We start from the raw sequence: 15,012 nt of genomic DNA on the forward strand, positions 1-15,012 counted from the left end.
CACTTTCAGAAACTAAGAAAACTGTATTTCTTTAGTCTATTTAAATTCCTTTAAGTGTATAAGATTTGTATCACAATACAAATGAGCTCCCTTTAGACTGAATTCTGAATTCTAGAAGTTAGTTCTTACCTGATTTAGACAGCTCTGGAAAACAAGATCTGGAATCCTATATAATAAAAGGCTAATATGCAAATCGACTGAGCAGCGGAATGACCAGTCGCTATGACACGCACTGATCACCAGGGGGCAGACACTCAACGCAGGAGCTGCCCCATGGTGGTCAGTGCGCTCCCATGGGGGGACCGCCTCTCAGTCAGAAGCTGGGCTCACAGGGGGCGAGCGCAGCAGTGGTGGAGGGATCCTCTCCTACCTCTGCAGCAGCACTAAGGACCCCTCAGACTGTGAGAGGGTACAGACTGGGCTGAGGGACTCCCTCCCCGCACCCCCCGCCAGTGCACAAATGTCATGCACCAGGCCTCTAAGAAAATATATTGATTACACTAATTGAAATATCACATCTAATAATACCTACATTTCCCCATATCTAAGACTATTAAGTTACATTACAAAAGGATTAACTGAAAAATGCCAACATTTAATAATGAGAAAATAAAATAATGAGAATAAGATAACATGAAATATAGAGGGTTATTCATACACTCTGAAATCAAGTTTCTGTTGTTATTCACTCAGGGACTAGAAATAATTACAAATTTGATGAAGGATAAAGTTTCTCAGCCTGGTTCCATCTGTATGCAGGTCTTTTCCCCTTCGGATCTTGTTTTTTTCATATCAATTACAGTTAGGTACTGCAGAATTTAACAGGGGGGAAAAGGAAGGAATAAACAAAATATAACAAAGGTTCAGACAAAATGATTTTTTTCTCTCTATCATGTAAATGAAGTCCAGGAGTAGGACCTTTAGAAGCAGGGCTAATAAGGCAGCTCCACGTTTTCATCAGGTCTCATTCTATCAATTCCAACCTCCACCTATGATGTCTTCAAGGTCACCTCATTATCAGTGATGGCTGCTGGTCCTCATGATAGCAAATTCTATGCTGGCATCCTGAGAAAGGTGACTAGAAGCTCTCACTCTTCCTTTTTAAAGCACCTATATTGAGTTTCCATAAGACACTTTTGTACTAGTCATCTCGGGCTGCTATAACAAAATGCCAGAGACTGGGTGGCTTAAACAACAGACATTTATTTCTCACAGTTCTAGAGGCTGAAAAGTTAAAGGTCAAGGTGCTGGCAAGAAGCTGGAAAGTTAAAGGTCAAGGTGCTGGCATGTACATTCTGAGGCCTCTTCTCTTGGCTTATAGATCACAGCTGTGATTAGAGGGGGCAACCTTACAAAATTACCCTTTGCCCATCATTTTTTCATCAGGGATGAAGAGCTATATGAGAATTAAATAGCAATAGCAGGTACTCTACTACTAAGATACTGATTCTTATTTCAGAACTAGGGGCCCAGTGCACGAATTCATGCACCTTGAAAGGAACTGTGGGCTGTGAGGCTGTGGTAGGCACAGGGGCAGGTGTAGGCCCATCCTTCAAGCCCCCACCTGGCCCCTCCAGCCACGGCCCCTGGTCCCCTGTCCCTTGTCTGCTGGCAGCCCTGCTCCTACTGCCACTGCTCCCACGCTCTGACAGGACCGACCCCGCTCGCACCCGCTGATGGCACGATGGGATTGGGGCTGGTGCCAGCAGCGGGTGCATGCAGTGGCTGCTGCCCCGATCGACCCTCAGGAACAGGGGGAGGTGGAGAAGCCCTCAGCGGCGATTGGAGCCGGCAGCCACCTCTCACACCTGCTGACAGTGCCAAGCTATTGGATCCGGCGCCGGTCGTTGGAAGTGGGTGCGAGCAGGGCCAGCGCTGGCAGTGGGTGTGAGCGGCTGCTCTGGTGCTGGCAGTGGGTGTGAGCTAGGTCGGTGCTGGCAGCAGGTGCGAGCACTGGGCGGGACCATGGCACGCAGGAGCAAAGAATTTTCACTAACCACCAGAGGCTCGCCCTGATGACAGCGACCAGTGCCCTCCCTTGGTCTGGTGCTCCTGCTCACCTCCTCCACCATCATGCCATGGCCGACGCTTGCCATGTTCTGTACACACCCCCGATGGTCAGCGCATGTCATAGCAACTGGTTGTTTGGTTATTCGGTTCCGGTTGTCTCACCTTTCGGTTTATTTTCATATTAGCCTTTTATTATATAGGATTATTAATGAGCACAGTAGTTGTTTATTTTTAACTTGTCAGAATTGAAAATGGCTCTACAATACTGTAGCTCTTTGGCTCTACAACCTAAGAACTCTGCCTTTGGTCCACTGGTACCTAACTTCACTCTGCTGGATTGGCGTATTTTTATTGCCACAAAGTTTATAGAATTTAAAGCTTTCTGAATGAGCATTGAAAGAAATGCCATATCTGCCTGGAACCTTGACATTTCTAGTATAACACCATTAAATGATCCCTTAACACCAGTCTTAATGGTGCTGATATTTAATCACCTATCACTTCTTAAATATAGGTACATCAGTTCGGGTGTTTTATCTGCTAACATCATTATCAAAGGGGGACTATTCCACAGTGCCTGAGAACTTACAAATAAATATCTTAAGTTTGTGATGTTTTATCTTAATATAGTTTTATTTTGAAACCTAATTTCTTACAAGGGGATATATGAGAAAAGATTGTTATTGGTTTTATTATTCCTATATTTCCATTTTGAGTATTTGACTGTTGTATCTTGTTGAGTAGCATCATTCTTCCAAATCTTTTAGTATCTAAATTATGAACTACTTGATCTACTTATCCATTTATCCACTCATAAGAATGAGATCAGTATTTTTTGTATTTTGAGGTTATCTACATATTGTGATTTATTCTAGTGGGATACTTATTTGATAAATAATAATGATTTACATATTTCATTTACATATTTCAATAAATAAACATTTTTGAAAGGTTTTCTAAAACATGTTTTCAAATACATTCCAGATATTCAACCCAGTGTGAATTTAATATCCTATATAATAAAACTCTAATATGCAAATCAACATAATAGCGGAACAACTGGTCACTATGACATGCACTGACCACCAGGGTGCAGACACTTAATGCAGGAGCTGCCCCCTGGTGGTTATTGCGCTCCCCCAGGGGGAGCCCTGCTCAGCCAGAAGCCAGGCTCACTGCTGGTGAGTGCAGCGGCGGTGGTAGGAGCCTCTCTCACCACCTCTGCAGCAGCAGTAAGAACATTTTTGGGCATGTCCGCCTGCCAGTTTAGGCCCAAGGGGTCCGGGACTGTGAGAGGGTGCAGGCTGTGCTAAGGCCCCGCCCTCCCCCGCCTCCCCCTGGGGCAGGAATGTCATGCACCAGGCCTCTAGTAGTCACATATAATGGTAGCTGAATGTGGAGTTTGTGGAGGATCATCCCAATGTGTATTTGGGTTTAGATGTAATGATTTGCTCAAAATTTGTTTCTTTACCTTGAGATTCTCACCTCCACTTAAAAATAAGGAGTGTGAATTCAGATTAAATGCAGAAATCAACTAAACCCCACATCTACTAGCATTGCTACTTTGCCTGTGAAATGTTTAGGAGTGGTATCTGATTTTATAACAGGAGGAGAAATAAAGGTGTGTTCAGTTTTTCTTCATTTTGGCTTTTAGTTGGGGAAGAAAAGTATGTGTTACATTCTACTAGCACCATGGCTTGACCTGCAGGCACTTCTATACGTTAATTGAATGAGCGCATTTACTAGTAGCTCAGGGAGACACACTGGAAAGTTACTGCAGATCCAGCTCATTCATCTCATCTTCCTACTGAATTAGAAACAAATCAGGAACAAAATCCCTTGTCCTCTTTTCAAAGGAAAATAAAACAGAAATCGAATAAATTGTAATGAAAACTAGTTTGATAACAGTAGAACAATTATGAATATCTTACACAACCTTCTCATACAGCTTATGTGAAGATTTTAACATTTTTACCTTGCCTGTGGTCATTAGAAAAAAAAAACTCATTTCACTTACGAATGGGAGAGAAATGTGTTGGCAGAATTTTTCATCTTAGATTGTTTAATCCAACAGGAAGGAAGGACATGACATGGTTGTTTTTGTCATATTAAATGTTTAACCTTTTGCACTCAGATGTCGAGTGTGACTCGACACGGTTAGCATCGGTAGCAGCTCGTATGTCGAATTGTATTGAATGTATCAATAATTTGAAGTATAAAAAAATCCAAATAAATAAGTTTGTATGAAAAGAAACTCCAGTTTTTTATTCTACTGCCGCGCTTTGTAAAATCTGGGGTATTTAAAAATTTAAATCCCGAGTAGAATAAAGGAATTGAGAAAAAAGCAAGCGAGTGCAAAGGGTTAAGGATACTTTCTAGGGTAGAAATAAAAACAAATTACACTTTGTATCTATTTTGAAAATGTAAATGATCTAAAATGTTCATCTTAATATTGAGAGGATTCCATTAGTTGTAAATGTTTATGATTAAAATACTGTATTGTCAAACTGTATTTAAATGGGACTTAGATTGGTAGGGGTAAAATATTTTTAATATTTTACTTCTTAACACTGAATTCATGTAAAATACAAGAGTTCTCCTTTACCATAGTATCAAAAATAATGTAACCCCCACCAATAAAGTGCTATCACCTTACCTGTGTAAATTTCTCTTCGTGGGATATGTCACTACTAAATATGTTTGTCTGTCTGTTTATATTGTCTGTTTCTCCACTAGAACATAAAATCCAGTAGGACAGGCCCTTTTTCTGTTCCACCGAGAAATGAGAAGTGAAGGAAGCAGTGCAGGGCATACTGTAGCGACTCGGCCAATTTAATGGACTTCAGATTACCAAATAGTCCAGAATACCTGGACCTGTAGTCTCTAAGCAGGCAAACAATGCTCTGTGGAAACATTATGTGAAATGGAACTTTTAAGCTGATAGGTGTCTCAAACCATCTTATTCACAAATGGCTGGGAAGATGGATTGCACACATGCCACAAAGTGCAGGTCTTCCATAAAACTATATACAATATGATTATTTTTTTATTCTAATACTAGAGGCCCAGTGCATGGATTCATGCACCAGTGGGGTCCCTCTGTCCTGGCCAGTGCCCTCTCACAATCCAGGACTGCCGTTTCGGCCTGATCCCTGCAGGCCAGGCTGAGGGATCCGTGCACCAGGCCTCTAGTATACATGTAAGATCTTTGGTTAATCTCTTCCCGCCCTCCCCTCCCGCCTTCCCTCTGAGATTCACCAGTGTGTTCCATGTTTCCATGAATGTGAGTTAAGCATCTGCCCCCTGGTGGTCAGGGCGTGTCATAGCTACTGGTTGAACGGTTGGCCAGTTGCTTAGGCTTTTATATATATAGATTTCCCCCAGTATACTCTACTGTATTCTGGCTGGTTTACTCATTGTCCCACAAATGGCACCTTTTGTTTTCATCTCATAGTTATCCATACTTATTCCCTTCTCAAAGCTGCCTTTCTCTCTGTCCTATACCTACCTAGCTAGATCCTGCCACTCATTGTGGAGTGAGCATTCCTGTTGATATGTATGTATCAAAAACACAGTGACTAACTGAATAACGAAATAGATCGGTGTATCTAGGTATCCACATTTAAGAATGAAAGAGTCACATTTTTGAATTTGCTAATTGGTATTCCATGATGTAGAACTAACAGTAATTTGTCTACATAAAAACTTTTCTCCTAGATCACTCCTGTTCCTGGCACTCATCCACTTTTAGTTTTTGTAAACCCCAAAAGTGGTGGGAAGCAAGGAGAACGGTATGTTTTTTTTCAAGTCATATTTCTATGTCATATCTATGTAAATAGATTAATTGAAATTGTGGTGTACAGTATTTAAAAACATTATTTCTCATGGTTTACTAATTTTGATGTGAAACAAGTAATGCTAGAATCTATCTGTAGTATATTGGTATGACCTCTCCTTATTTTTACAATTGGAATTTTAAAATAATAATATCCTTTTATACACATTTTTATCATAGCCCAGATATCTGAATTTTCTCTACCATACCTATCACTCCTAGCCCTTGACAGTCAACAGGTGAATTCAGTAAGCCATTACCCAGTACTGAGGAACACAGTTGATATCCAGCTTCTAGACAAAGATTATAATGATTTCCTGTGTGTGCATTTAGTAGAAGATTATGCCATATTTCCCAAAGAAACACATACATTTAATATAAGTAAGGATGAGCTGCATTTTCAGGTATTTCAATAGTTGGGCCAACAATACAAAAATGTCATTTTTAATGGAATTAATGATTGATTCATAATATTTAATAAAAATTTGAAAATCACCTCATTGGGGAATAAATCTTATGTCCTTCTAAAGAGTATAGTTATAAGCAAATATGTGGTTGTATCTGCCTTAATAATTTCTATAAGTTTTTACTACTCTCAACCAAATAAGGAGCAATAAGATTAAAAACACTAACACAAACATCATGACAATAAAACAGAAATTACCTTTGAGGTTACCAAATAATGAAATTCAAGTATTTCCATGAACCAAAATTTTGTAAAGCAATTTCTTTCCTACTATTTAACTTCCAGCTGTATTTCAATGAAATGAAGACTATTCTTCACTTTTCAATCAACAAGATATTATTTCTGTTTAAAAGTTTTTTCCTTTTATCAATATTCAGATTCATTTCAATGCCACATGATAAATGCTGAAATGAAAATGTTTCTAATAAAGGTGCTAGGAAAGTTCAGAGGTGAAATGACTATTTCTTAAAACTGAGAAGTCCTTGTAGAAGAACTAGCTTTTGAATTGGTTTTGATGTAAGTAAATATTTGCCAGTGAAAGAAGAAAGATTTGTGAAGTGGCGTGGCATTTTTTAAGGAACCATGAGATAGTCAATGAGGTTAAAAATTAAGGGGGAGGAGGGACAAAATGAGACATAAACTATTCCAAATATAATAAAACATTTTATATTGTGAATAAATCCACTCTAACCTTTCATCTTGGAAATAACATAACTGTACTTAAATAGCAATATAGAAGAGGGCTAGCGAGGCATGACTTTTACAGAACAGGTGAAAGAACGTGAAAGCCAGAGTTAAAGCATGAGATGGCTTAGCCAAGTCTGATAGACTAGAGGCCCAATGCATGAAATTCGTGCAAGAGTAGGCCTTCCTTCCTCCCGCTGCCGGCACTGGCTTCCCTCTGGCACCCAGGACCCAGGCTTCCCTCGTAGCCCTGGCTTCTTCCAGAAGGACGTCCAGAAGGACGTCTGGTCTAATTAGCATATTACACTTTTATTATTATAGATATTACATAGGTATAGGATTGCCAAACATCCAGGTTCAGGTGCTGGGAAAAAGGAGAATGACTCTTCAGATCTTTGTTGAGAAACTAGGTAATCTAATTAATCAATATTTAGACTGTTAGGGTTCTTGCAGATGTGGGAATTGGGGAGTGGGGATAAAGCAGATATTACATAGTGAATTTAGAGAGTTTCTGCTAGCAAACATTATAGGAATGTGTTTGTAAAAATACATGGGTTGACAAAAGTATGTTTATAGTGTGAGTATGCAAATCAGAGTTTATTCTTGTATTATTATTTATTGTATTATTCTCCATATGAACAACTGTAAACTCACTTTTGTATATAGTAATATTGTACATGAATATCAAATTAATGTAAAAACAGTAATTTTTTTCACTTTTTTTTTGTCTAAGACTTCTAAGCATATGGGCAATATATGTGCTTAGAAACATTTCTCTTTCATTTGTTGTAAAAAGGTTGATTTCTTTCAGAAAAAATGAATTTTTTAATATGTGCTATTGAAATGTTTAGCAATTTTAAGATCTGAATGGTTATTGATGTAAAATAATTAGGCAGATATGGTCACTTTCTTTGGTTGCATACATACACATGCACAATCCGATTTTATAAGTGGAATCGATAGTGTTTAACTCTGTTAGGTTGGCTCAGTATCCTATAACTTTCACAAGGATCTGTTAAGAGAAGTTATTTAAGTAATTTTATACTGATAATTTAAAAATATTTATTTAAAATTTAATTAGCTAAATAATATTTAAACGGACAATAGTGTTTTAAATGCATATGCCTATATAGAATATGAATATCATTATTTCTTTTTATAAACTATACTAGAGGCCCGAATTCATGCACGGGTGGGGTCCGGCTGGCCTGGTTCCAATCGGGGCTGATCCAGGCCGGCCTGTTGGGAGGAGGAAATGGCTGGAGGTTGGCTGGCTGGCCCGCCCTGATTAGGACCTGATCAGGGCCAGGTGGGCTAGAGGGAGGGGCCACAGGCGATTGGCCAGCGGGCCCCGCCCCTGAATGGGGTGGGATGCTGATCTGGGGTCAGCAGCCAGGGGAGGAGTTGTGGAAGATTGGCTGGCCAGCCCTGCCCCCTTTTGGGGTAGGGGGGGATATTAGGGGTGAGGCCGACTGGGGGGAGGAGCTGTGGGCTGATCAGAGTGGTGGGGGCCCATTGGGGGCGGGGCTGGCCAGGGGTAGGGGCTACAGAAGGTTGGCCAGCTTGCCTTACCCCTTATTGGGGTGGGGAGTGCGATCAGGGGTGGGGCCAGCCAGGGGTAAAGGCCGAGGGGGGTGGTGGCCAGCCGCCCCACCCCCCCATCAGGGTGGGTGAGGCTGATCAGAGGCGGGGCCAGCTGGGGAGAGGGGCCATGGGAGGTTGGCCAGCCAGCCCCATCCCTCCATCAGACTGGTTCGCTGGCTGCAGTGGGCGTCATAGCAACTGCTTGTTCCGGCTGTTCTGGCATTCAGGTTGCTGGCTTTTTTATATATATAGATTGCTTTATAATGACTACTTAGCTTCTTTTCCTAAAGGAACCACTAGTTTCTATTAAGCTTTTATAGTTTTAATAGTATTAATACAAAATTTATCAAGTGTATATAATTATAACCATATATATAAATATAATATAGAGAGGTGCTATTTATTTAAAATGTTGATGTACCACTAATTTTTTTCTTTCGTATTTTCATCTGTATAGAATTTACAGAAAATTCCAATATCTACTAAATCCTCGTCAGGTTTACAGTCTTTCTGGAAATGGACCAATGCCAGGGTAAGTTCAAGGATAATGTCATAACCATTGCCTTATTTAATAAATTAATTAAATAAGCCTTCCATACCTAAAAATAATGTTATTTGAATACAGCAGCTAGATCAGTATATCAAAAATGACAACCACATAAAATATCAATTACATAAGAGAAAGCAATGCAGCTGCTGTTTTTCAAAATAGCCTGCTTCAAACATATTTTCCTCCCTTCTAAATATTGTGAGGTAATATTAATACTAATGCTAATAATAATAATTTCACATACAAATGCATACACTCACACTAGGGTGCTTCAACTTCTAAACCATCTGTTTGAAAAACTATTCCCCTTGTAAAATACAGCATATAAATCTAAAGAGTAAAGAAAAGGCTAATTAACAAAGAAGCAAAATCATAATATGATTTTATTAACTGAGTACTTTCAAAATCAAATGAGTATCATCTCTTTTTAGATACTTTGTTGTTAATAGGTAAGATATAGTAACATAAAATCATTTTTACAGCAGAAATCATATACTTTTGATGTCACAAATATGCACTGAAATAAATTGTCCTTAATTTGGCCTCGTTAACTAATTAGTCATCTTCTTCCACTGACCTGTTTTCTCTCTTTCACCAGGAGAGCAAACATTACACCAGATGAGTGGAGAGAAGCTCTGTATAACCTTACACAAGCTTCTTTTTTACAAACAGTATGATTAAAATACGCCTCGGAGGTTCTTCCCACAAACTAGAAATCAAATATTGAAATTTCACTATTTTAAGTGCTCAGAATAAAATGTATACTAATGTTTCTATGTTAACTAAATATCAGTGCAATTCAGTTATTAGCACATGTCCCCATAATTACATTTATCTCTTTCTTGCACTCCCTGCTCCTGTCCAGGGCCCCTTTTCAAATGCCAGAGCAGTGAACTGTGGAAAGTACTTGCTTTAAAGGCAGGTTCACCACAAGCATTTAGTTCAGAACAATGCCATTGTCAAGTCCAGACTCCAGAGCCTAAGGATCATGATCAGATTATTGGGTAGGCGAGCCACACACAGGAAGTCCTTATCTAGATAACGACAAACACAAGTAAAGTCTTGATATTAACAATTATAAGCTCAGGCAGGATGGCTATTTTTCTCCTTTATTAATAGTCTCTGAACTTAAAAGAAGTAGGTCTTATTCTGCAGAATTAAGAAATTGTGCAATCAAAAATTTAGTCATTCCAAGATCTATGTCCCTCCACCTAGACTGCAGACATCCAGGATTTGCCCTGTGTTTCATAGTTGAATGCGATGCCTACTGACTCTGCTAATCACTAGCCTTATAACTTAAACTCTCCATGTCTTTATTATCTTTGTTGTAAGAGAAAAATAGTAGCTGCTTTATGGGATAGTTCTGAAGTTAAATTGGATGATGCCTATAAAATGTGATTATCATAATATGTCCTGATTCATGTTATTTATTATCAATACTACTTATAGGAATTAATTAATTAATGACATGACCACTTTTTTAAGTATATGCATGTATATATTGATTTCTGAGAGGGAGGTAGAGATAGAAACATCAATAATGAGAGTGAATTATTGATCAGCTGCCTCCTACAGGCCCCTTACTATGGATTGAGCCCAAATCCCATGGATGTGCCCTGACCGGGAATTGAACCGTGACCTCCTGGTTTATAGGTCAAACACTGAGCAATACTGACCTGGCAACATGACCACTTTTTAGCTCTATGTAAATATATTGCCACAACATTGCTTTTAGCTTTGATTTCTCATTTTATATTTTCCTTACTCTAAATATATACTACAGGTTACCTTTCACTCTTTTAATTTTAGGCATCCTATTATCCTCCACTTTATTTTAATACTAGAGCCCGATGTAAGAAATTCATGCAAAAGTAGGCCTTCCTTTCCCTGGCTGCCAGCACTGGCTTCCCTCTGACACCTGGGATCCGGGCTTCCCTCTGGCCGCTGGCAGGCAACTGGGACCGGCTTCCCTCACAGCTCTGGCTTTGTGCAGAAGGTTGTCTGGAAGAACGTCCAGAAGGACGTCTGGTCTAGTTAACATATTATGTTTTTATTATTATATAATTATTATAGATTGAAGAAATTAAAGTAATACTTATAAAAATCCATACTACAATAAATATTATTTAGAAAGTAACCTAGAGGCACTACCAGTCCTTAGGAATTATCACTGTGAATTGTTTGTATGTATACTCCCAGAACTTTTTCATAAAATGCAATGTATGTATGTAATGTATTCACATATAATATATTCATATACAATACATTCATATTACACATATATGTTGTAAAGATATATTTTTATATTACTTAGAATAGTTCTTCTTTTTAAATATTTTTATTGTTTTCAGAGAGGAAGAGAGAGAAACATCAGTGATGAGAGAGAATCATTGATCAGCTGCCCCCTGCACACTCCTTCACCGGGGATGAAGCCCACAACCTAGGCATGTACCTTGACCAGGAATCAAACCATGACCTCCTGGTTCATAGGTTGATGCTCAACCACTGACCGGGCGGATTAGTTCTTTTATTATATTCAAAAGCTTATGATAAATATCAGTTACATTATTTTTAAAAGCTATACAATATTCTATAATTTTGATAGGCATTCTATTATTATTTTTAAGTATATTTTTATTGATTTCAGTGAGGAAGGGAGAGGGAGAGGGAGAGAGACATAGAAACACCAATGATGAAAGAGAATCAGCAATTGGCTGCCTCCATTACTGGGGATCGAGTTGCAACTGGTGCATCGTGCATGTGCCCCCACTGGGAATCGAACCATGATCTCCTGGTTCATAGGTCTACACTCAACCATTGAGCCATGCCGACTAGGCTAAGCATTGTATTATTAGTAAACATTTAGAATGCCTAAACTTTTAAGTTACTGTAAACCGTGTTAAGTTAATATCTATCAAATTAGGTATGTTTTTTAAAAAAGCATATTCAAATATATTCATTGAATAGATTGATATAGGTAGAATTGTTTGTTTGACAATGTTTTCATTTTTAATTGTATAAAGTTCTGCCAAAGTGCTATACAAAAAGTATGTACTAAATTACAGTCCTAGCAGCAGTGTATAATGCTGGTTTTCCACAACCTCCTTTAAATTGGCTATCTTTAGCAATTTCTATCTTTGTCCAATGTGACAGGCAGTTCAATGACAATGAGCCAAATAGGTAAACTGACAGTAGATGATTATTTCAGTATCCTTTAAGAATGATGATGTAGTAACCTATTCCTATAATTTAATTAGAAAGAATAATTGTTTACAGTGTAGTCCACACTAAAATAGAATATTTATGCAACAACTAAGTAAAATGGGTAAAGATAGCTTAACAATAACAGCAAGGGTAATATATTCAGCGTATATTTATTCAAATGACTACCAGATGCCCCTAACAAGTTTTAGCATTCTCAAAGCACATTGAGCAAAAGAGACACTTTCTGCCCTCCTGTGTTTATGTTTTAGTAGAGGAAGGAAAATGAAACTAATAAAATATATATTATGTTAGTAGAGAAGGTGAACTTAGTGGGCACTGGCAGTGAGTATTCTGTGTTATTTTTTTAATTGGCCAAGCAGGGAAGAACTCCCTGAGTGTAGACATGACAAAAAATATTAGATATAATATTTATGTGGGGGAGTTAGGGAAATGGAGGAGTAGCAAATATATATACTACTTCAATAAAGGAAAAGATAATTACATTAGTAATACAGAGTAGGGCAAAAGTAGGTTTATAGTTGTTCATATGGAAAATAATATAATACTTAATAAATGATACAAAAATAAACTGTTTCATGTACTCACAACCGTAAACCTACTTTTGCCCCATCCTGTAATCTGTGACTAGTACAATGTAATTTATTTGCATATACATTTTATTTATATCTTAAAACAGTCAAGTGAAGGAGATGTTAATTTCATTTTAAAGCTAAAAACATGCTAATTCTCCAAGGCTATTATTTAATGAATTAAAAACTAAGGAATGAATGAATCTAGAGAAAACAGCATGGATTGAGTAGATTAAGAGGGTGAGATAGAGAGGTAAATTTTTCAATCCATTTAGCAATCAATTTATGGACAGTAAGCTGGTCTGACAGTCACGTGGGGTTTATGTTTGGGGTAGGATGCTGCTGAAGAACCAATGATGACAATTTTTAAAGAAAACAAGAATGAATAAGAGATGACACATCATCATGGAATAGAAGAACAATGGTGAGTCAAATGGACAGTTAGGCTTTCACCAGAAACAATGAGCTCCATAGTAAACTTTTCAGTCACTGGCATGAAGAGCTTTTGTAGGTTCAATGACAAATATTTGAAAGCTTAGGAGTTAGACAAATTGATGTAGAAATATAACTGGTTTAGGAAGAATTAGAAAATAAGATTTTTTCCCCAGTAATTATTAACGGATACTGATAAATTCATACTGAGATTTAACTTGCAAAAACTGATTTAGGAAAATTAGAAACAAAATTTTGTTCAATAATTATTAAAGAAATTAAGTCAATTACATAAGATCTTTCTATTTAAAAAAAAATAAAAAAGGAAATCAAAGACTCACCAGAATAGTCTATATACAAGTGCTACTTATTTTATGGAACTTTCAAAATTCTACAAATGCTTCCAAAAGTAGAAAATGAAGGCATACGGTGCAATTTAGTTCATGAGATATAATTTTGATAAAAATTAGAGATGGTATCAAGAACAAAAATAGTCTATTGTATTCATAAAATTATATGCAAATTTCTAAACAAATTATCAAACCAGTTCTAATTCCCTGTAAAATTATTAATAAACAATACCCAATTTAGTACATGAAAGAATAATGAGAATGCAGAAATATATAATTTTACTGATTAAATGGGATCATCCATATCAATACCTCAAAATATGCAGAAAAAATTCACACTAATTTATAATAAAAGTTACGATAGCAAGAATAGAAGAAAGCTTTATTAACCTTATAAAATGAGTCATTCAGAGATGAAAAAGAAAATCCCTACAGCAAATATCACCCTAAACAGGGAAACCCTGGAAGTATCCCATTTAAATTCAGGAACAAGATATGGTGGTTACCTGTGAATATACCAATTCAACAATATATTGGTGCTCCAGACAGTATAATACAAGGATAGAAATAAAAATCATAAGAATTAGAGATCATTAATGGGACCATTGTTATTAGCATATGAAACTTGTTTACATAGAAATCCAAATGAATTTATAAACAAAGTATAGGCAATATACAAAACAGGAGTAATGTGTCTGTTTAAAAGATTAATATATAAATGTCAAATATATTTGTATACACCAGCAACAAAAACATTAAAATTAATTTTAAAATACCATCTTGACACTTAGGCTGTTTCCAAATCTTAGCTCCTATAAATTGCATTGCTATAAACATAGAGGTGTATATATTCTTTCTGATGGGTGTTTCTGAATTCTTGGGATATATTCCTAGAAGTGGGATCACTGGGTAAATGGTAGTTCTGTTTTTAATTTTTTGAGGAAACTCCAAATTGTTTTCCTCGGAGGCTACACTAGTTTGCATTCCCTTTTCTCCACATCCTCGCCAACACTGGTTGTTTATTGATTTGTTGATAATAGCCATTCAGCAGATGAATGGATTAAAAAGCTGTGGTACATCTATACAATAGAATACTATCTATACTAATAAAAGGGTAATATGCTACTTAGATTAGATAGACTGGACGTCCTCTTGGACATCCTTCTGGACAAAGCTATGGTGGCAGGGGCTGAGGCAGAGGTGGTTAGGGGCAATCAGGCAGGCAGGGAAGAGCAGTTAGGGACAGTCAGGCCAGCAGGGGAGAGCAGTTAGGGGCATCAGACAGGCAGGCAGAGGCAGTTAGGGGC

The 15,012-nt window shown here is 37.6% G+C and overlaps 1 protein-coding gene across 6 annotated transcripts in view; it reads left to right on the forward strand.

Annotated features, from left to right (window-relative positions):
* DGKB (diacylglycerol kinase beta) overlaps positions 1–15,012 on the forward strand; it is a 467,640-nt gene that overhangs the window by 141,582 nt on the left and 311,046 nt on the right. For all 6 annotated transcript variants that reach the window (XM_054726080.1, XM_054726077.1, XM_054726078.1 and 3 more), the window contains 2 exons: positions 5,728–5,801; positions 9,037–9,111. In XM_054726080.1, coding sequence (XP_054582055.1) covers positions 5,728–5,801; positions 9,037–9,111 — 149 coding nt within the window. The remainder of the gene's footprint in view (positions 1–5,727; positions 5,802–9,036; positions 9,112–15,012) is intronic.

Source organism: Eptesicus fuscus, chromosome 14 (genome assembly GCF_027574615.1).
Source record: "Eptesicus fuscus isolate TK198812 chromosome 14, DD_ASM_mEF_20220401, whole genome shotgun sequence".
NCBI lineage: Eukaryota > Metazoa > Chordata > Mammalia > Chiroptera > Vespertilionidae > Eptesicus > Eptesicus fuscus.